At 41.9% G+C, this 23,309-nt stretch overlaps 1 protein-coding gene across 1 annotated transcript; it reads right to left on the bottom strand.

Annotated features, from left to right (window-relative positions):
* Positions 1–20,166: 20,166 nt before the first annotated feature.
* hmx2 (H6 family homeobox 2) lies at positions 20,167–22,452 on the bottom strand. The gene is given in 3 exon segments (XM_030070803.1): positions 20,167–20,697; positions 20,699–21,012; positions 21,988–22,452. Coding segments are annotated over 3 exon segments (822 nt in total). The 5' UTR covers positions 22,262–22,452; the 3' UTR covers positions 20,167–20,463.
* Positions 22,453–23,309: the final 857 nt, after the last annotated feature.

The following is a 23,309-nucleotide window of genomic DNA, read 5'->3' as shown; positions in this document are numbered from 1 at the left end:
TGCCATTGGGCAGTTAAGGCGGGGAGAATTAGGAAGGGGCAGGAACGGGGCTCCCAACTACAAGGTAACAAGGGAAAACCAATCCCTTCTGGAGTTATCCTGATACTAGAGACACAGGGCTCACCAGACAGTAGATCAATGGGTCTCTCCAGGGAGGACGAGGAAGGAGGAGGGGCTCAGAGCAGGATGTTGCCCAAAGAAAGTGTGCCATGCCGTGTCCAAATTACCCCCAAAGTTGTAGGGGATTTTGTTACCTGTTCAGATGTTTCAGTTTGAATGTTCACTCGCCTGTTTTGGCTGTTTGCCCGTGCCACGCCCACCAGGATCAGGCTTTGAAACTAGTATTACAGATTACAATAACACAGAATTGTCTTACAAGCCTTGTTCTGTTGAGGTCTACCACACACCAGATGGGCTACCGAAGGTGCAAAGTAGAGCACAAGTGAGACTGACCTGTGAAGGACTTCTCCAAAGTCAGATTGTCTTCGTAATGAACTACATTTTTGTCAACAACTGGAATTACAAGCAAACTTGTTCATTTGTTGCAGATTTTGATCGGCCTTGTTATATTTCTTATGGCATTTTGACAAAGTAACTATATTTAATGAACACAGTCATTTGGTCGCACAAGTTAACCATTTTTTGAGAAAATAAGCAGATCTGAAAATACAGTCACACCTTTAAAAAGCATTCAAAACCTTACTCAGGCTGCCCAGTTCACTGCCAGCAGATGATTGGGCATGTGTGCAGTATTGAGAGATTACCTGGTTATTTCCAACAAGCCTAAAGAAAAAAATTAAAAACGGGTCAGTTACCTTGTCAAATATGTGATTCCCTAATTAATTCTCTGTCCTTTGTCTTATTTTATTCTCATTTCAAAGTTAAAGGAAAATATCTGCCCACCTCCGTGCTTGTTGAAACACAGGGGAAGTGTTTTTGTCCCTACAGCACAAGTTCTTGTTGAGCTGAACATGAACCTGTCTGGACTAGACGTGCATTATCATGAGCTGTTTTGTTTATTAAAGTCCAAAGTGAAGATTTCTAGATTCATTTCTGATCATTTGACGTCTTAAGATTTGGATTATGCTGCACTCTAAAAAGCAGTGACCATCCACCTAAGTATTTTTTAGGTGAGAAGGCTGCTGTGGAGCTGCACCAGCCACTGTACCTCCCTTTGTGTTATATGGACAAAGATGCTTTACCTGAATTTCAGCTGGCATGGGGTGACTAGATAATGTCATTTTCAGGTGAATTATTCCTTTAACTTACTGACAGCACTTCTCAAGTAGACCAGAGCAAAGCCTTTTTAGAGGGGTGTTAAGCACCGCAAGATGCTTACAACCAAATTTTATTGTATTATTTGACTTTATTTTGTGGCTGTCATTCCTTTAGAAGTTAAATAAGTACAAGCTTTTAAAGTAACTTAAAAAATGGAAACTGATAATTTAAATGCAACTTAAACTGAGTCGCAATTCAGTGTCACCGGAGGATAGTGGCTTCAAAGAGTCAAAGCCCTTTCTAGAAATGGATTTCTAGATGGCTAGAAAAAGACCAAAACATCTCGGTTGGGGTCAGTCACTCAAAAAAAAAAAAAAAAAAAAAAAAAAAAACATTTTACGACGTGATTAGGAATACAGTGTGGCTTATGAAAAATATTGATTCTGCTCCATACTAGAGAAGTTTTGGTTGATAGTTTTCCCCTCTCTGTGCTCTCACCTCTATCCATATCTGTTAACCTTCTTGTACAACCAGATTCAATAGGAGCGAGTCTCTCTTGTTTTCCTTTATCAGCCAGTACACATTGCTCCTCTCCTCGCCTGTTGTCTGTCAAGCCTTTATCAAAGCATTAGGTATCCTCTTTGAGCCAACATGCATTGGAAATGAAAGAGCAGAACACTCTAGGTCCTCACCCTCCCAATCCCCCACCACCATCCCACCCCTATAATGCCCTCTTGTCTAGTGCCATGTTTTGAGTGAATGTCATCATCCAACGTCCATGAATGAGCGGGCCGCGCTGCGTCACATATTGATCCACTCCCTTTGTGCGGCCTTCCAAGCCTGTGGTAATTAGCATCGTCCATTAGCGACTTTGCCGAGCTAACATCCCCATTAAGAGTCAAAGCGCCTGTTCTTTTCTGTGAACATTCATTTGGCCTGGATTTTCTTATTTAAAGAACATAAAAAGCGAATGGTAGAAATATGTTGTGGACTGATGAAAGTGGGAAATATGAAGTGGGTGTTTAAATGCATTAAAAGGCATCTAGATTTAATTAACACCCTAGATAGCTGGTCGCTTTGTCCATGTGTTGTAAATGATCATCTTAGCAAAGAACAGAGCTATCAATTTGAGTATGTTTTAAAAAGGCGCTTTAACTAGATATTGTAGAGGCCTGTGTTTCTTTTCACCGCTCATATATGCAACACAACTTCACTCTGCCCGCTTTGATAATGCAACTGTAACCTGTTAGAGTCCAATTCATTACAGTGCAGTCTTTTACTCATCATCGTTTTTGAAGAACGCACAAGTTAAATTATAAACAGAGCAACAACAAACACATGAATACAGATAAAACAAAACAGAACAAACATTCAAGATATGGGGCCAGAGGTTTTTGATGACATTGCCGGAGTTCTTAATAAGGCAATACTTTGGTTATGTGTTACAAGACTCTATATTGTTTGGGGATCGCACAACATGGAAAGCTGATTCAAAGTGAATATGTTGACACTTCATGGAATAGATGTTCCTTCAGTGGTCCAGACCTGAGTATTGATTGTAACACAAGAGGTTCACATATACCTGTTTACTTTCACTGTTTACTGTTTGCATTTCCTCTGGCAGGCAAAGATATTATTTCCCTGTGGAGGACCCTAGAAAAGCAGCCACCCCGCGCTCAGTGTCCGACCCCGGTGCCCGACGTAACACTACTGATATAATGAGAGATTGTGGAGAGAGACCGCCGGTGCCAGTAGAGGCTCTTGGTGAGACATCAAAACAGCAGCTTCCCAATGCGTGCATCCCACAAACAGACCTCTTCTTCCACTCTCACCTCTGTGAATGGTGTTCTGGGATGCATGCATGTCACACTGACCTTTCTGACCATCAGCTGGCTAAGAGGAAATGAGGGGAGCGCATGAGAAGGAGGGAGCGACAAAGTAAAGTGCTCACCCCGAGCCATTATGATTAACCATCAGCAGTTTTTGTGTAATCATCGACAATGTGCGCCCAGCAGAATCCCGTATGGAAAGAGCTGGGGAGAAAAATCAATCACATTATATTACTCTGGACATGCTTTATTGACCTCTGTTGGTGTTCACACATTTCATACTTGATTTGTATCTACTGGCTGGCGTTTAGAACAATGCGGGCAATTTGGGCAATGAGGAAAAATAGGGTAGCATTTTTGAGTCCAAAGCCCATGCTTATGGATTGAGTGCTACTTTAGAAAAAGAGCAACCTATTTAGATGCACTCCCTGCATACATTTTATGAAAAATCCAGAAGCAGTGGATGAAGCTGTGCCCTCATTCAGGCCCATCAGAGAATATTTGTAGTTTGAACTGACAAGCAGTATGGATAAGGCTGCACAGGCGCCAGAGTCGCAGCTCACAGTGAGTGAAATCTCCTGTAGCTCAGGCAGACAACAGTAAATAAGAGTTGGATGTCTCATTATCTGAACACCAAGCAGTGACAGCTGCATTCATCCAAAATGCATTGTATCTAAAGGTTAAGAGTAGTTATGAGAAAAGTAATGTATTATTAAAATACCTTTCGGAGTGAAGTACCTTCTGATATATTTTCCTTGGTAATGAAAGCAGCATTCGGTGGAAATGTAGTAATTTGGAGGCCCATTTCTTCAAGCCTTTATTCACCCTCTCCCTCTTCAGCGATTTATCTGGGGAGAGTGAAGAGCTCACAGCTAGCGAACAGACAGTAAACATTTTGTTATAGTCAGAACCATCTCTTATTACTGGTTTTTCATTAAAAAAGAAAGCCTTTCGAAGCATTCAGAGCATTTTGGTGGATGAAGATGCTTCACAATTTTCTCCCTCTCACTCTCTTTTTCTCCACACTATACCTGAATCCTTTCTCTTTTTGATGCTGTTAAGGGAGTAATTGAGTGTAGAAAATGGCTTGGCTTATTTGGACTGAGCCTGATCCAGAAATGATTAAAGCTAGAGGGGTTGGAGGTATTCAAAGGAGAGAATGACAGAGAGAATATGGTTAATGCTTTTTTCTTTTCCATTTTGTGAGGAGAGACGGAGACGGGAGGGGTGGTCAGGCTGAGCATGGAGCAGCTAGACAGGTTGGTGTTCAAGGGGACCGTGTGTATCTGCGTGTGTGTGTGTGTGTGTGTGTGTGTGTGTGTGTGTATGTGTGTTGGGGGGGGTGTGCACAGAATAGCCTCTACTCATACCCCTATTAAAAGCATCAGGATTGTCAGAAACAGTAAAAAGACAGGAAATCACGGCAAGAAATGAAGCTTCTTTTACCAATTACTGAATACCGAGTGCACACCTTGGAGCTCTTTGTCCTCTATAGCACCAGTCCCCTGTCTCTATCCCTCTTTCTTTCTTTCCCCCCTCTCTCTTTCTCCCTGGCTTACAGCCTTTGAGTCAGATGCATTAGCACCAAGGCCTGGAGAAGAGGCAGCGTTTTCAAAGCCCAGTTGGACTCACTTCTAGCCTGTCGTTGTGGCTCCTTTTCAGGCTTTTATTCGCAGACAGTAGGGGCAGGTCTGAAAGAGACGCCCTCAACCTCTCCACTCAAACATTTATCTCTCCCTTTTTCCCTTGCTTCAGCAGAGATGATTAGAGAAGGGAGCCATTTACTGATCCGCAGTGCCTCTTCATACAGCGTGTTAAAAAATAAAGGGAGCACATTTAGCTTGTCTGATTAACACACACCTACACACTTGTACACTTTCATACTCTCAGACACACATGTATATGCGCACAGGCAGACACATTCACAGCTGTGTCTGTGGTTATGGGTGACTGCAGTATTTCTTTTTCCTTTAGCAGTAAGTTTGTTTTATCTTATCAATAATTGATATAAGTATGTGCCTGTAGTGGTGGATGTGTCAGGCCATTGAGTCTGGATATATGGGCTCTGTCATGCCCTCTCACCCTTGCACCGACTCCTGGGACCTATAAACACCTTGCACACTGGCTCTCCATCCCTCCTATTGACCAAGCCACTTAATTACCTCCTTGTTAAAACAATACCAGATACCTAATGTAGCCAACAGAGACCATTTTACTGTCTGTGGCGGTGTGAGTTTGCAGCCTGTCCATGTGTATAACAGCACAGTGGCGCTCCAATGTGAACACCTAGTCTATGGGAGCCATCTTAATGCAGTTTCACAATATGGGTTTTGTGCAGATTGTTGCTATGGGTGCAGTTATGGTTATAGCCATTGTTATTGGCATTGTTAAAGAAGATATAGCTGCCAAATTAGAGAGGCACAGAGCATATTTGCCAGGGATATGGCTGCCTTCAGGATCCATAATGTTGTTAGTGAGTTTTCATAGACCATACTGGTGGATGGTGTCGGCTTGCTCGGGGTTTGCTCTTATCAAGACACATGAGGATATTATTATGTAAGATTACTAATTTTGGAGGGATTTAAGTCGGGGTCTGTTCCATGGCAGCCGCTCCCAGCCCCCCAACCCCACCCCTTCTCCACACCGAGGCCTTTACATCTTCCTTACCTCATCTGTCAGCCCCACTAGCAGACAGCAGGACACACTTTTCAAATTACTCACTGTTTTGCCACAAGCGCCATTGTGATGCTAATAACATTTCCATTTATTCAATTTTTTTGCTTTATTTTAGCTGCCTGTATGAGCTCAGTTTTTTTCCAGTGGTTTTTGATATTTTGCTTAGTGTTAATGTCAACCATCAGGAAGTTGCCAGAGTTGACCGCAGGGGGTTGCTGGGTTTGTGTTGCATGTGGGGTGAGGCATCACCGGAGCAGAGCTCCTGTCTGACAGCCATTTGCAAGGTTAATGTTGTAGAAAACAACATCCATCTCCCGGCTCCCCCTTCTCAAAACAGTTTCATTAGCCCTATCGCTCTGACACCTTTTCTCATAGTGTTGTCAAATGTGACATGCGTCATATTATCGGCGAGTGATGCAGTCAATAAAAATGCAATGTCTGTGCCGCTGCCAGGTTGCCTACCCTGGTGTCCCGGGTGTGCATATTTTAAAACACAAGGCTGAATTGGCTTTGGTAAACACCGCATGGCCCTCTCCCATTCATCCCCAATTGGCTAATAAATAGACAGGCTGAAGGCACTGACTATCAGTAACAATAATATAGTGAGTTTAGTATGGGACCTTATGATGAATGAAGTCTGTGTGCTTTTGTACAGCTTTGTTTGCTGCTGACACATTGGTGTTCTGAGTGAGTGAGCCCCAGATAAACACTTTGATTCAGGGGATTACATTAGTTAAACAAATATCCGACTGAATCAATGCCACTGTGCTCTCTCACTTACTCTGCATATATGCAACAACAACATACTGAAACCTTATCAAACTGAGCTGCTCATCAAAAAGAATTCATGTATCAGAAATATTTATTTGAAAAAGTAAAAAGAGGAAATGTAAGGGATATTAATTATATATGTACTGTATATATACTTACAGTGGGATTCAGTATTAAGGCTATCTGTGCATGCACTCTTTCTAATTAAATGAAGATATCTTCTCAATCCATATGCTGAAATATGAAATTCATTATAAAAATATGCTCAGATTTTTTTTTTCTACATGGGAAGATGAGTTGTGGGCAGCTTGAGAACCCATAATGATACTTATCTTTCTTGAGCTTTTTAGAGAGGGAAGCAAAAAGATCTTAATTTGAGCCCTTATAGGAACATCCATCTCTATGAATATTTAACCAAGACCCAATAGGTTTCAATATAGTGCTGGCTGATAATTATTTTATGCATGAACACTGTCAAAATACTGGTGTTGTTGTCTTCCGTGCATCAAAGATATTCTAAAAAGAATAAAACAACATATCGAAGGTTCAAAATCATGTTCGAAAAAGTTAAAGTCTCGCACATTTGTAAAATGACCTATGGGTAATCACTAAATAAAATATGCTTAAGCCTGAGCCAACAGATATGGCCGAAAAAGCACTGATAAATTGCTGTGCTCATTGTGAATTCCATACTCAATTGTGGCATTTTCCAGGGTAAATGGAATAGTACATTAAAGTCTGAATATGTCTGACTTTGGGAGAGTGATACATTTTATCTTCTCTCTTTTTCCCACAGATCTGGCCTGTGGAAGCCAGAGTATTGCAGTGCTTTCAGTGAAAAGGCCATCTTTAGGACCTCTTGATCAATCTGTGACCTTTAAGTACATAGCCATCTCGTAAATAGGAGGGTGCGCTTACAGAGACTTCAAAAGCAAGGGGACCCGATAATTTCAAAATGGAGCAGTGTGGAGTGGCGCTGGTGGGGAGTCCATAAAAGCCTGCCTTGTTCTCCACACACCTCCTTTTTGCTCCACAACAGCCAGTTAGGGTAATAGCTCAAGGGAGAAAGGGAGCGAGAGGGAGAGAGAGAGAGAGAGAGAGGGAGGGAGAGAGAGACAGAGAGACAGAGAGAGGAGGATGAGGAGGAGGTGGATGGATGGATAGAGGCAGGGAGAGAAAAACAGGTAATTACAGGTAATCATTGGTCGAGGAAGAGCTGATGATCACTACAGTATAACAGATTGTACTGTTCCCTGTTGAAAAACACTGAGGGGACCGGATATGGTGCTGTCGGCAGGTAACGACAGGGAAATTAGTTGGTAACCTTAAACCCCCCTCGCAATCACACAGAAACTCTCTTTTTCTCTCTCTCTCTCTCTCTCTCTCTCTCTCTCTCTCTTTCTCTCTCTCTCTCTCTCTCTCCCTCTCCTTCTCTCTCTCTCTCTCATTGAGAGGAGTTATCTAAATCTCGATGTTCCACTCAATAAGTAACTATGGGTCCTTTATTATATTCCAATCGTTTTTATTTAGATTGGAGAATCAAGTAGAGACAAGTAGCTGTAGTTCAACAAGGAGAAAGGGTGATACAAATACAAATATTAGAATGAGAGACGGACCCGTTTGAAGTTGTGCCTCAGTCTTCAGCCAAAGCTGAAACACATTAAATATGCCTGTCAAACACCTGTCAAAAATGACTGTTTTGTTTAGACACATTTAAACTGATGCATTGACTCAAATTCAAACTATGTCCTCTTGGCAATAAAAGCCTTTGCTGTGAAATATGATTTTTTGATCCATATACTGTAACAGGATTCCACCGTAATTCAAATAATAGCCTCGGTTTTCTGAGCCCGGCTGTCCAGCAACATTATCAATTTTCTGCTAAAACCATGTACGTTAAACACAAGCATACAACATTCATTAAATGGAAGTGCCTCGAACCATTCAGTAAAATGTGACTCAACCTTTTCTACAAATTACTGCACATTGATTGCAACCACAATTATTTCTCTTACCCAAACAGCAAATTTCAGACCCTTACGATTACAGATGAGAGTATTGCAATGCGGTGTAAATAGGCCCAGCAGCAGACATTTCTGTGAAAAACTGTGACCTTTGTCTGGCTCAAACAAAAAAATACATTTATCATACCAAGAAGTGTAAAATCAACCATATCCTTCCTGAGATGTTTCAATTCTTTGAACAGCCTATGTAAAGAAATACATAAATAGTAATGATTAAAGCAGCTACCCCAGAAAAACATGACACTTGATTTTATTGTGGCAGAGGGTATCATTTATATTTCAATGATTTGTTAGACTGCTTCTCACATTCACAACAATGAGCCACTCCTTGGGACTGGAAGTGTAGATTTAGTGGACCCAGTGTCACAGGGAGAGTTATTGATTATGAGCAGTGTCTTCCCTGTGCTCTGTGTGACTAGACAGTGGCCTGCTCACAGTGGGAGTGTTTCATGGATCAATTGGGAGCATTTGCACCACTTGTATCTGTTTGTAACTGATAAGACAACACTTCAGAGAACTGATAATGATTAGCCGAGGATAAACACAGCTATCCAACATGCCGGGGAGGAGGAAGTGTTAGCCTGGAGTGTTTGAATTCAATATGTTAACGACACAGCATATTTCACAAAAACATAATACGATCAGAGACAAGGCCCTTGGGTGCCATCTTTGAAACACACCAGCAGACTCTGATCGACATCTATTTATGTTTCATGATCAGGGACACTGTCAAATTGTATACAACATATTTTCAGCATATTTTGTACTCACCAAAGCTTGTAAGCATGCACTATCCACAGCTTCTGAAAAACAGCAAGAGAAAGATTATTAAGGATTGGAGATTATTCTGAAAATACTTTGAATAGATTTTTACTTTTGTTAATTTTGAGTTGCGGAGCAGGCCAACAGCTGTTTTGCATGGGCTTGTCTGGGCTTGCAGAGTTGTATGTTAAGATCTTGCCTTGAACTTGTATGATATATCATAAATATCAAAGTTGTGTGGCTATGCAAAAGCTTTGCAGTGCCCGTTTCCTCCCATTTGAAAATGTCACCCACTCACAAACTAAACAAACCAATGTAGGCCACCAATGTGCATTTAACAACAGACTAAGAATGCACTGGTAGTTTTGGCAGCAACACATATGATGCACATAACTAGAACATTAATATTGAAGCCAAACATTATGTTGGAAATGTGTGAGAAGGTCTGTGAAGTGGCCATCCTCTGGTGTCACTTAAGACTCATGAGATCACAGCAGTTTCATCCACATTTCATAATGGTGACATGGTGAGCCCATATCCTCTTCCTGCCCCAGCTGAAAAGACACTCATGAGATCATTCAGTCTTGACCTAGATGCTACACAACCTACCGGAGATGACACCGGCAGAGACAAGAGTTATATATGAAATGGAAGTGTTGTTGAATGGAGGATCACGAACGGAAGTGTTTGCAATAAAAAAGAGGTTTGTAAGGGAGGGACGGATGGAAAAAGTGTATGGAGTCAGGGAGGGGATGATGTTTGAGGCAGGCTGAGATGGCCTCTCGTGTTGATGTGCGACACGCTCAACTGTTGTCATGGGAAGGCCATCGCTTTAAACAGGTTGAAAACAAGTGCCGCTGGGCATTAGGTCTTCTGTCATTGCTGCCAAATAAAGCCGCACCACTGAAGGTGTAAATCTCACTCTCAGTTTGTTTTCAAAGTTATGGTATCAGTGGCACATTACCCACACCCATACGGTGTCCTGTTTTTTTGAAGTCACCCTCGGCCGATGCACAGTTTTTGTCATGGCCGTTCAAAAGGAATTACCAATAACACAGCTAATAATAAAGGGCTTGTAATGGATACACAGGAGGTTGTCATCTTGCTACAGTTTAATCTGGCCTGCAGGTACTCCGGCAGTGGAGGACAGGTAACGTGAGACTCAAAGATTCGCTGCATTAGTTCTGCTTAGCTAACCGTGAATGCTAATTGCAGGAAGAACAAACTGCTACTCTCCCCTCCTTTTCCTCTCCTCCCCTTTTGGCTATCGGTAGAGCTCACTGCGAAGCACAGAGAGTGTCATACAGCTTTGCTTGGAGCGGGAACAAAGAAGGCTGTTCTTAAGGGCTCTGTCATTGAGAGATTCAATATGTCGAGGAAAAGCACAGTTGAACGTCCAGCCGTAGACTCCCCCCCTCAGCCATCACGATGTGGTCTTCTGACTATGACAGGCACTATGACAGTTTACAGGCCGAGGCTTCATTCAGCAGCCTGCCAGAGATAATCCCTTCAATGCACCGCTTAGTCCTACCCACCTCAATGGAAATCTCTCCCCTTCTTTAAGCTAAGGCATCGGTTACGACTCTGCCATCACAGGTGACAATGGGTGAAATATGTTTACTGGTAAAGAAGCTCCTTTTTAGTGACAGCCTTTGAAAATCATTGTCCCCCTAGGTGACTGTGGTATCCCCTCTCAAAGGGACCAATAAGAATAGTAACTGTTGAGGATTTCAGGTGTAATTAACAGACTCAAGATCATCCAAGTATTTGACAATTTAGGAATTAAAGTATTACTGTGAAGACCGGGTTGTCAAGGAACATAAATTTCAGCTGAAATGTCAAAACTTGTACCCAATCTAGTAATGTTTTTAGGACTGTTCACATGCTCTATTAAATATCCTGTAATGACAAAGAACATCTCTCAAAGACACAATTAATATAACTCTGACATTCTGACATAGGACTACTGTTAAGAGGGCAAAAGTGTAGTAATCATAAAATCTTACATCATACTTGGCTTAAAAAGCCTAACATTTCAGTGAAAAGAATTCCTTTCAGAGGAACTCAATCATGACGTGTTTTTGGGAGAGCGCGGGACAATAAAAGACAGAAGTAAGTATGGGAGAGTTAAATCCAGCGCTAATACTGATACTGATACTAATCTGTGGACAAGGTCAAAGACCTGGTTACACACCTGAGGCTTTGCAGCTTCACAGGTAGTGGTCAGCCTGAGCCACCAAAGAGGTGATCACCCTCTGAAGCCCTGACCTGAGCAAATGAAAGGCCACTAGCCTACTGGCAACCACTAGCTCCTATCAGTCTTCTGTGCAGACATCTATAGGCTACCTGGGGGCCTAAAGGCTAGAGCTATCATATAGCCACTGTACCCGGCACTCCTGTCTTTACCTTGCAGTGGAGATTTATTGTAATTAGAAGATTCCTTTACAAAAGCTTGGGATCAGCGTTTCTTGAAGGATCTCTATGTGGTCCCATGGGGGACACCCTTTGATCCTGACCTTTGAACCCCAAGGGTTAAGCCTTCCCTTTGCAAATGGGTTTGACATGATGAACCACTTCCTAATTGGCCAATTGCTCAGTGCCATTTCATGGTTCTGCAGGTTTAACAAGTGTATGTTTTCCTCCGTGCTCTCCACTGTCTTAGCCCATCAGCGCGCACAGTTTTGAAACGTGCCATTTTGTTCTTTACATAGAGGCACATCAGCTTTGCTACCGAAGTGTACAGGGACACACAGAAGACTTAGAAATAGCATCCTGATTTTGAGTAATTAAATGCCACATAATAATTATCCTATCATGTAAGATAGATGCCAGAGGTTTGAGGGTTAATTATAATCTTAGATAATAGTTAAATCTCTCAATCCAGTTTGACATCAGTAAAAGCCTGAATTCCTTGATATTCTAGTGGGGTTCCCATGTGTATTCTCGCTGCTATCTTTTGCTTTGCTCTGTGCGTCAGTCACATACGCTGGAGGCTACAGTAGCTCTTAAACCACCAGAGACATTGGAAGAAAGGGCTGGTGGTGTCGAGTCCCACCCTGCAGCATGTAGTTTTTACCAGAGTTGATGCCCCTCCCCATCCTCCATCCTTTCCCCAATCTGATTAGTGTGTCTAACAGTGAGAGGAAAGGTTGTTGCCACTGCGCCCTGCAGGCTAAGAAGAACAGGTGGCCAGGTGCTGAAATGGTTTCTCCACACTGATCTGGAGAAAAGATCTAGAGGTCTGCCACCATGATACATTCTTAGATCACCGCCATCTAAGAGTTGTTGTGCAATTATACACTGTTTCAGAATCAATATCTTTGGAGAGGAAACTTTAATGATGCTTTTAATTCTTTAAGTGTATTGCAGCAATGCAATTGGATATCTTCTGTAAAAGGAGGACAAATTTAAAATAACTCTTTCGATACATCTCATCAATAACTGAATCCAACCCATACCTAAGGAGACCTTGAGACACCTTGAAGATCTACCTGCAGACCGTTACTCAAGAGGATCCTCCTGTAATCTTTCCCGAAGACCCCTGTAGGGGTTATCCACCTGCAGGACCATGGGAATGCCCCCTGCCAAAACATCTCCACACCAACAGACAGAGAACGTGCCTCACAAGCCGCCTCGCACCAAGACGGATTGTTTAGGGGTGCAGAATTAGTCGGGTCAGGAGATCCTACGCCTCGGGCCCGGCTAATTACTTTCTAATGTGACGACAATTCTTTTGAAGAGCTGTTTTCTCGCTGACCAAATCTCTTTAAAAGCATCTCGGGGGTGCAATGGGGGGCCGAGAGGGAGTGCGCTGTGGCAGGCCACACCAGGGCCAGAGGGTGTGCTCAGGTTACACCCTGCCTGCCGTGATGCATTGTTGGTGGGACGCCCAGGCTCCAGTATTCCCCCTCCTCCTCCACCACCTCCATCCTCCTGCTCTCATCACTGTCCCTCCAGCCAGCCAAGAGAGCTGCTGCAGAGCCGTGCAGAAACTCTGACACCAGTCCAGAGGACGCACTGTGCACATGAAACCTTACACTCAACTAATGGTTACAAATGTGTTTTCAAAGAAATCCCAGGTCTCCCGTATACACCATAGACTCACTCTGCTAGTTGTGCATGTATGTACACACATACTCATTGCATACACACATGCACATGCACACACTGCAAAAATTGTGAATGATTTGTGTTACTGAACTGAGAGGCTTACAAAGAACCATATAAATGTTGAGATATGATATTCTTGTCTTACTTCATATTCCTGTGGGAACCAAGACAGAAAAAAAGACAGAGTTTATATTTTAACTGTCACATGTCAGTTAATCAGTTATTCATCATCAAAATGATGAACAGAAACAATAATCAAAGGCTTATAATAGATAAAACCCACCATACGAGCATGACAAAATTGAATTAAATGTTTAGTAGAAACAACATAATACAAATTGAAAAAAATCAAAGGGTAATCCTGTTTTACTTGCGATGGTGAGAGAACAGTATTTGCAGGTGGCTTGTGGCTTTGACTGACACTTCATACGGATTTCACCGACCTCTTGCTTTCTTTTCTCTCTCCCTCAAAGACAATGTATTCCCTTCCCGGGGAGTGATCCCTAATTAGCTGTCAGGTGATAGTGTGCTGCTTTCATTGTGCTCCCGCTGCTGTGCTGCAGGCTATGTGGTCAGCAGTCAGTCTGAGACTGAAGTGACAGATCATCTCTCTATACACCGGCCCCCTGAAGCTGAAAGAGACCACTTGGTCCTTACAAAGAGACCCCAACTCTCCATATTAAAAAGAACACACTATCAAATCTCATAACAAACAGATCACTGCCCCAGAAAAACCAGAACGCTCACTTGAGGATCTGGCTGTGCTTTCTATAGCCAGTGATACCTTTGTCTTCTACCGATAGATGACTGACTGGATTTGGATCTGAATTATTTAGTGAGCCTTTGTGTTTGGCAGTTTGTTCCTTGTAGGTGATTTTAATGGAGAAAAGACACATCTTATATCATGTTTCACTAACATTCAATGAATCTGACAAAAAACTGGGAAAATTACATTCACATTTCACAGTATATGTACAAAAAATAACTATCCTTTCCTATATTTCCCAGTAAAAGCCGTATCCTCTAACTTCACAGGATATGGCAGACAGGTCATTCCTGATATAAAAGATATGATTTCTTCCTGTCTGTCTGTTAGTTTCACTGCAGTCTCCTCCAGACAGTTCCAGTATCCACCAAGTCAGCACAGGGACCTTGTTTGAAGGTCATGTCAGCACCGGGGCGTAAACGTTAGACCCTTTTGTGGTCAGGGTAAATGTACATGGTCGCCCTGCGGGAGCACTCCTTCCCTCTCTTTAATCGGCATGTAACAGGCCCTTGTAGAGCCAAACTGTCTGCGACACATCAGCACTTAGAAATAAAACCCCCTCAGCCAACCGTGCTACGGCTGCGGTTGGAGTGCGGCAGCCAGACCATTTAGAGGGACAACACGGGCAGACCGGCTCGCTGAAGGAAAACAGGCAAAGACATGGGGACCAAAGGGAAAGGAAAATGCAGAAATATTATTTCTATGATTTTGGATGTTGAACTATGATCATAAATATGGCTTTTCCCTGAGGTATAAACAAAACATCTAAGGCTCTCTTGATGATATCCTTAAGGTACAAATTATGGATCTGCTTCATTGACAATGAATGGGAAAACAACTTTGTGGACACAAAGGTAGTGCCAGAGGGATTTTATGGTATTGCTGAATTTCCCAGTCCATAACTGTTAGAGCTATAATAAATAGACCTCGTTTGGTTGTTAAAACTCCAATAAATACTGGATGAATCTAAACATCAGTCTCCAATGCATTGCCAATAAGCTCTGGGTTTCTCACTAAATTACTTTACACATTATAATCAAAGTTCTCTTTACACTTTTATTTTGAGGGGAAAGAATGGTTAAACTGTCTGAGACCTTGATAATAAATCATATCAATTCTGATTTAAGGTTTAAACTAAGAGATTCAGGACTAGATTTTATGAATGTATGACTGGATTTAATCTGAATTTTCCATCACAATCATTTCAAAACTGCTTTCTTTGCACAGTTTACTTTTGCCTCAATATTCAACCGTCCACTAACAATCATTGCTTACGTACATCCTCACTAAATAAACACTCCTCAACGTTAATGAGACCAAGTAAACAAACGGAACATACAGACATCTCTCTGTCAGTGAAGCCAATCATTTGAAGCAGCCGAGAAAGCAAACTTAACAGTTGTAATGCTCCAGCCGAGAAACTTAATTTACCAATTTGCGGGAAGACAAGATGGCAGGAAACAAGCCAATTTGCCACGTGTACAGCGCACAACAAACCCCAGCCTTGCTCCCCGGTCTCATGAGAGGTAATTATCCCTAAAAACGAATGCCATGCTGTATTAAGATGTAGCCGCATCAAAACGAGGGAGACAGCCTCATTACAAGTAATTATGAGGGAATTAGAAACATCATTTAACTAAACGAGCAAATAATGTCCAGGATATTGAAGAAGCTGCCTGCACTTCTGCCGACCGCTGCAAGTCCCATTACAAAAATTGTAGGTCTTTAATAGAATAATGACATGCTTTATCTTTCCTGCCTCTCTTTGAGAGGGTCTTGGAGGAGAGGCAAAGGAAAGAGGGAGACAGGGGAGGATGTGAAAACAACTGTTGCAGACCTCTATGTCCTCAGTGTGGTCTCACTCTTGAGTGTGTAGCATAAGGCCTTCAAGATAATCCCCCTATTATCCTTACAAATACAAAATGGAGAGGAGAAAATTGTACCTCACATCCATTATTGTGTCAAAGGTAATGCTAATGGACTTATCTCTTGAGTAGTAGCTGACTTCCCTGCATCTACTGCACCCTATAGTTTGATGCATATTGCCCAGCAAATGGTACTTCAAAACAGGCAATTAAAGAAATGGTTGGTAATTTACCAATGAAGTATAATGCCGTTTTCCATTAAAGCCAGAATCCAGATTTTTTTTCTGGCTATTTATTGTTCTTGAGGAGTTTGACTTGCAGAAGGAAAAGCATTCTAAGCTCACTGTGTCTAAAAAAAAAAAAATACCTATCTGTTCTACTCCATGTGAAAATATATCATATGTGAAATGAGGAAAACTCTGGGCCACCCATCACATCCTGTCATATTGTACCAAACAAAACAACTTCAGAATTAAACACTTCAAGCCCCTGTGTAAATTCAACCAAATGAAAATCTGGATTATTTTAAACAGTATGTTTTTCTTCAAAAGGTTTATGTCCGCCACCCAGAATTTAACTGTTTGTGCTGAAAGTAAATTTGGGCAAACCCTGGTAGAGCTGTCCTTTTATTTGCACTGAGCTTGTTGACTGCGCCTTTAAACTACTACAATCCTCCAAATATCTTCCTGAAAAAAGCCCCAAATATGCCCATTTTTATGTATGTATGCATGCACATGTACACATGTAATGCACTGGCCTTTTCCCACTGCCTGGTAGCATATTCCTGTCCCCACAAAGGGGGTGGGTTGGGTGCCGGTGGCGAGGGGGGGCAAACACAATTTCCCTTCAGCTCCTTCATTTCCAGTTGATATAAAACAGAATCATGAAAAATCACTTCTGGTCCAAGCTCTCCTTTTTAACCATTAACCCATAAATACAGGAGCTGGTTAAAGCCGGCGGATGACAGGGCCTGCCTCAAAAACCTTGTTAAGCTCCCCTCAAATTCATTTAGAGAGCAAAACAGGTCTTGAGAGTTGTCTGGCTTAATGCATTGCGATCGCTTTTAAAACTCTTGTCTTGAGGCAGACTCAAGGCTCTGCAGCTGCTCGTGGTGTTATACTTCATAACCTTCCACTCTAATATAAAGCCACACATATCCACCCTCTTGAAATCAAATGGCAGTAAATATGTTGGGAGATAGTTGAGGAAGTAAAAGCCCTCGTCCAAATGAATGATCAAGCGACAGAATACGTAAATATTTCATTTGTTCTAATGAGACACTCACAATATTGGTAGAGAACATTATGAAAAATATAGAATAATCGACAATGTCATGCCAGCTTGTTTAAATTTAATGGGGTCTCTTTTAAGTTGGTTTTGGTTTGCATCATTTTATCTCAAGAAGTAAAGTGGTTTTAGTATAATTCATTAAAAATCCTGTAAATACACTCTCAAAAAAATCTCCTAAGAATCAATTTGCTCAATGCGCTCTCCTTGCCTCTCCCTCTCCACACTGTGTGTAGCCCACAGTTTCCATTACTCCCATCATAAATTATACCACGGAGTGAATTACACTTGCTTTTCACCTTACCAGGCAGGTTTGATGAATCCTAAGGCACAACACATCATCTCAACAAATCTTCATCACCATGCCAGTCGCTGTCTCGGTGCAGTTTAAACCACTTCAAATCATTTTCATTGCCCTCCTATTAAAATTTGTAATTCACACCTGCCATTGTGGTGATACATAGGTACATTGAACCCCCCTTTCCCACCCCTATTTCTCTCTTTTTCCTTCTCTTTCTCTCCCATTCGTACTCTCTCTTCTGCTCATCACTGCATCACACCATATCTCTCTCTCCCCGTTGTAAATCAAACAAGCTCAGGTGACAGGTCATGCAGATTTCTCACAAGTCAGCGGGGTGCAAACATCCATCCATGTGAGCGGCATATTGCCGTCACACCTGATGACATAATGACCACTGGGAAACTAATAAACAGCTTCATTCAACCAAAGCTATTGCTCCTTTTCATAAACGTTGTGGTCCTCCATCCCTCTCTCTCTCTCCCTTTCTCTCTTTTCTCTCCCTCGCCTATCTGTCACAAATTCATCCTCCTGCACCTCACCTCTTCGCTGGTGCCGGAGTTACCCATAAATCACCGCTGTTGTCTAACGCTATCCATTTTCCCAGAAACACAGGGCGGCTGTTGCAGAAATTGGGTCAGGCATAATCTACAGGGCAACAGAGCCTGGCTAGTCATGATTCTGCTAGGTAATGTAGCCATTAGCACACAGTGAGAGATTGGTGGGATGTGTGTGTTTCTGTGTGTGTGTGTATGTGTGTGTGTGTGTGTGTGTGTGTGTGTGTGTGTGTGTGTGTGTGTGTGCGCGTGCGCACGTTCATGCAGGTGTGTGTGTGTGTGTGTGTGTGTGTGTGTGCTTGCATGTGTGTGTATATGTGCGTTTGGGGGCGAGGGGTCCCATGTACATGATATGACACCCAAGAAAAGCTGGCAAATGACACAGTTTTATCGCTCCCCATCAACCACAGGACATTTCTGTTTGTGTGTGTGCGTGCATATGTGCGTGTATATGTGTGTGTGTGTGTGTGTGTGTGTGTGTGTGTGTGCATATCTCTGTCTCTCCTATCTCTGTCTATGCATGCTTGTCTTTATGATGTGCAGATTTCTGTGTGTTTAATTGTCTTGCGAAATAGTAAATTGCCCTTTGACAAAACAAAACAAAAGTTGGCTTGGTATTTTTTGACTTCTTGAAAAATCAACCCAGTTTCTAAATTAACCAGGCTTATATCTGGTGTCCAGATCTCTATGTGTAACTGATACAGTAATTTATTGCATTGACGGGAAAAGGGAACAGCTTCACTAAATGAGACTAGAGCCTTGAACTTTGACAATATGCCGCTTTATTAGGTTTCCCCTTACAAGGCCTGATGCTTGAGAGCCCTACAGTGCAGACTTCAAATGACAGAGGATCCCGCCCAGGGGCACGATTGGCTACTGATGCTGTGCATCTCTTTTGCTCCCTGCCCTACAGTGGGCTTTACCTGCCACTTACAGAGCTCTATTATAAAGTAGCATGCTTACGTCATCCACTTTTTTTATTTAGTACAATGGGCTGAGGTGACCAGCAATGTTTATTAATTTATAATTATCCTGAATGTACACTCTAAAAAATATAACTGCAGCTTTAGACACAGTTTGATGTCCTATTCTGTTTGCAAAAAAGAACCCCAGAGCATTGCACCTTACAGAGGGGGGTAAACACATGTTGCTTTTCATTGTGTATCCCTATTAGTACTTTTTTTTCCAAGTGGGGATCAATAGAAATGTTCTGTAACAGCTGTCACTGCAGCGTTTGATGTTTTGCATGAATTTGTTGGGCATACAAAAATGTGTGAACCAGCAACTACGAAATGTGCAAGCAGCAATGGTAGTGGTGTGTTAATGCCCTGAAATGCTTGTTGCTCATTTTGTCCAAATTTTAGTGAAGTCATGTTAAGAGCATGCATATAGACTGCTCTCTCTATGTATTTAAAAACACCTTGAATAAAAACTGATAGGTAAGAATTACCCCAGCTCTGTAACCACACCATTCACTAATTCTTACTACATATTGTGATTATTACACATTAAATAGGCTACATGATACCATATGCATGTTGCTAATAATATTTCACAGTGGTGTCATTTTTCTCTTCAAGCTTATGGGTCCAAAATTTGCCAACATAACTAAGCTGAGTCCAAAATTAAGGAAAAGTGCTGGCCTTGTCTACACCACCCTTGAATGTTAAAATAAGCCTACTGTGGGTTGAGTCAATTTTGTCATAATAACCTAAATGGAATATGTCATTATTATGTATTGAAAAAAATCAAATCAAACAAACCCGATTTTAGAATAGAAAATTTATTGAATGAGAAGGCAATTATTGAAGGACTAAATTACAATAGAAACAATGATATATTCCTCAAATGGAAGAATTGTGTTTTTTCCTGTCAGCATCAAAGCCATAAGTTCATGTCAGTAAAATCATAAGACTGATGTTCCGCAATATCTGACAACCAATCACTGATAAAACGGCATAAATGCTGTCAGACTTTGTTGTGGAACCACACTCCAGACCGTTTTGCTTTAATGTGATATGAAGGCTAAATTCCGTTAATAACGCACTATTTGTTATAGTTAAAGGAGGAGCTGTAAAATAAAATAAAGTACAAAATCATTATAATTATACACATGGTGTATTTTATACATAGGGAAGCTTGATTGCTTTCTTGTGAGACATAGCCTACAGTTGCTGCATAATAAGAATATCCTCAACAAATAAAGTGATATAATATACATGGGCTATGTCAAGACATTTATAAGAATGTTGTATTGTTTTGTAATGCGTTTTATGTGGGCTGCTGTCGTGGGCAGAGAGTCAATATTCAATCTTGTTATACAGGTTGTATAAAGGTAACGCTGGCAGGTTGCTCCCCGGGTAATACAGTGGCGTTGGAAAAGCGATAGACCTGGGAACCGGAACCCGCAGTAAGGAGTTATCTCTGAAAACCAGCGGCATCCCCACGAGTGTCTGTGCGGACGCGTGGGCCATGTTGGCCGCCTCCAGTTCAGCTGACAGCTGCCGTTTCCATTTGTTTCTCCTGTTCTGAAAACCACGTCTTCACCTGAGTCTCGGTCAGCTGCAGGCTGGAGGCTAAGCAGGCCCTCTCCGAGCTGCTCAGGTACCGCTTCATGTCGAAGGTGGACTCCAGCTGGTACACCTGACTCCGGGAGAAAACCGTGCGCGTCTTCTTCTTGGCCGAGTTGCTCTGCTTGTCCGCACCGTCCGTCTGTCTCTCCTCCGACAGAGGTGACATTTGATGGCAGGGTCTCTCCTGCTCCTCCTTATAATCCTGCAGCAGAGGCTGTGGCAGGTGCGGCCGCCGTGCAATCCCGTCATTTGCAGACAAAAGTCCTTTTGATGGACCTGAACAGGGGACAGAATGATATGGTGAATTTTATATTAAAGAGCATTTTTATATGTATATTTTGGTAGCACAGAAAGCAACAGACGATGGTCTGAAAACATTCCTTTAAAATAATCAGTTCATTCTGTTTTTGTGTATGCATGTGCTATGTATTTACAAAGGAATGCATGAGAATTGAGATGTGCTCCTAAATGTGCTTTTTTAAAACAGGTAACAGAAAAAAGAAAAAACACACATACACACACACACACACACACACACATCCCATTACAATTTTTTTCGACATACTCTGCACGAGAGTTCGTCAAGTGTGACCTCCGACTTGCTAAATCGACTGCTGAAAGCCTGTGACTTTTTAAATAAACAATTCAATATGAGTATGCTCGGTGTACAGTAGGCTATTAATTAAATCGGGCTACATTTAACGCTCAACTGACGACATGTAGTGCAGTCATTGTGAAAACGTGTTTAATCAATTAGCGGACTCAATTAAATTAGAAAGGAGAGGATACACACACAGGGCTAATTATTTGACCTTTCCACTCTTCGCGGTTGCAGTAATGATGGGCTACACATAAAAAAAAAAAAAAAAAAAAAAAAAACAAGTGGATGGGTGGCATATGAATGTTGCAGTCACAAACACAAACTACTCAAAGTATGAGCTTATAGTGCAACACACAGCAACTTAAAACAGCCAGGCCAGGTTGCTTTCTGCCCTCTTGTTGTTTACTTTAAAAATGAGGAACTAATTAGGCCTGCTCCGATAAATACAACAGTGATAATGTAATGTGCCTGTAAAATTCTGGTAGCCTAATAACAGCATGACATAGTAGCCTATTTAAATGTATTTTAGTTTTGCAACATAGAATTCAGATCAACCATTTTCCTCAGATGTACAATTGATTTCCATACAGAGCAGAGCTTACCTAATAATAATAACAATAACAATAATAATGATAATGATAATAGCTTACCTAAACATGAGAAATTGTGGGGTTGGTGCTGGGTGCATGGCTCGCTGTGACCCGTGTCCGAGCAGAAGCAGTCTGCTGAATCCTCCCCGCCGCTGCACTCCTCCTCAGAGGATACCGACAGAGAGCGCCTTCGCGGCGGCGGCGGCGGCCCCTTGGAGAGCTCCTTGGCTCCGGAGCGCGGCGCATCGGACGGTGTGCCCAAAATAGACTGGATCGTAAAGCTGGAAATCGGGCCCGACGAGCACTTGCTCCCGCTGTCTTCTGCGCTACTCATTCTCGCTTCATAACAGTACTGGAGTACTGGCTGAATCTGTCTTTCCCCTTGTATTCCGTTATTACTAATTTTCTGCGCGGCCGGTGCGTAAAAAATGTAGTCTTTTATTTTTCTTTTTTCTCTTTTAATTGAAAAAAATGTATGGTGAAGGAGTTAGAGTTGTTTTTTCTAGGAGCTCGGGGAATGTGAGTGTATTCCTGGTCCTCCTCCTCGCGCTCTGGATCAGAAACAGGATGGTTGCGTCGCTTCATTTGCATGTAGGTAAGCTCCTCCTGGACCAATCACACACCTCGACTTGGGCCCGGAAATTTCAAACTCCTGTCAAGGACTTGGGATGAGGCGAGGGAGAGAGCCGAAAAAGAACAGCGGCGCTCATTTCCTACATTTAGTTACTTACAGCACTCAAGTGAATGCCGGCTGGCCTAATCTTTGATCTAGTTTTACATAGATTATTTTACTGCATGAATTGCGTTTCACAAATAGAATATGACTGTAGAGAATAACATAGACTATTTTAGCCTCTATGAAAGATTATGCAAGATGTTTGTGTGTCATAATGATTCTTCAAATAAACTTATTCACAGTTAAATACACTAACTTTAACTAACTTTGGCTGAGGTACAAATTTTCCCATTGGTGTAGGTTAATAATTAGATGGAATTGAAATATTTCACATTTTAAAATACTATGTTTGGATTCAGTGTCTCTTTTTTTTTCTTTGAAAAGATGCATATCACAAAAATCACAATTATTTTCAACTTTATTTGATGATGTCTTCCTTGTTTTCCAAAATAAAGCACTTTATAACATAGATAAGGGCCGAAATGTCTGTGGATATCATCTGTTTCTACTGTATGTAAAAATCCTCTTGGTTCATGAATATAGGTAAAATGTTTGTCTGTTATCTCACATGCAGAGCTTCCCCGGGTTAGCTTGCCTCACGCAACAAACGTCACGTCGGCTTGTATTCTATTATCCTACATGGTAAATTGGTCGGAGTGATCATACAGGCATACAGTCTTGGAACTAATATAGAGGCCTAACTCAT

This window comes from Myripristis murdjan, chromosome 15, assembly GCF_902150065.1.
Source record: "Myripristis murdjan chromosome 15, fMyrMur1.1, whole genome shotgun sequence".
NCBI classification, from domain to species: Eukaryota; Metazoa; Chordata; class Actinopteri; order Holocentriformes; family Holocentridae; genus Myripristis; species Myripristis murdjan.
Note: the sequence above shows the minus strand (reverse complement) of the source record. Positions and strands in the feature narration are given on the sequence as shown.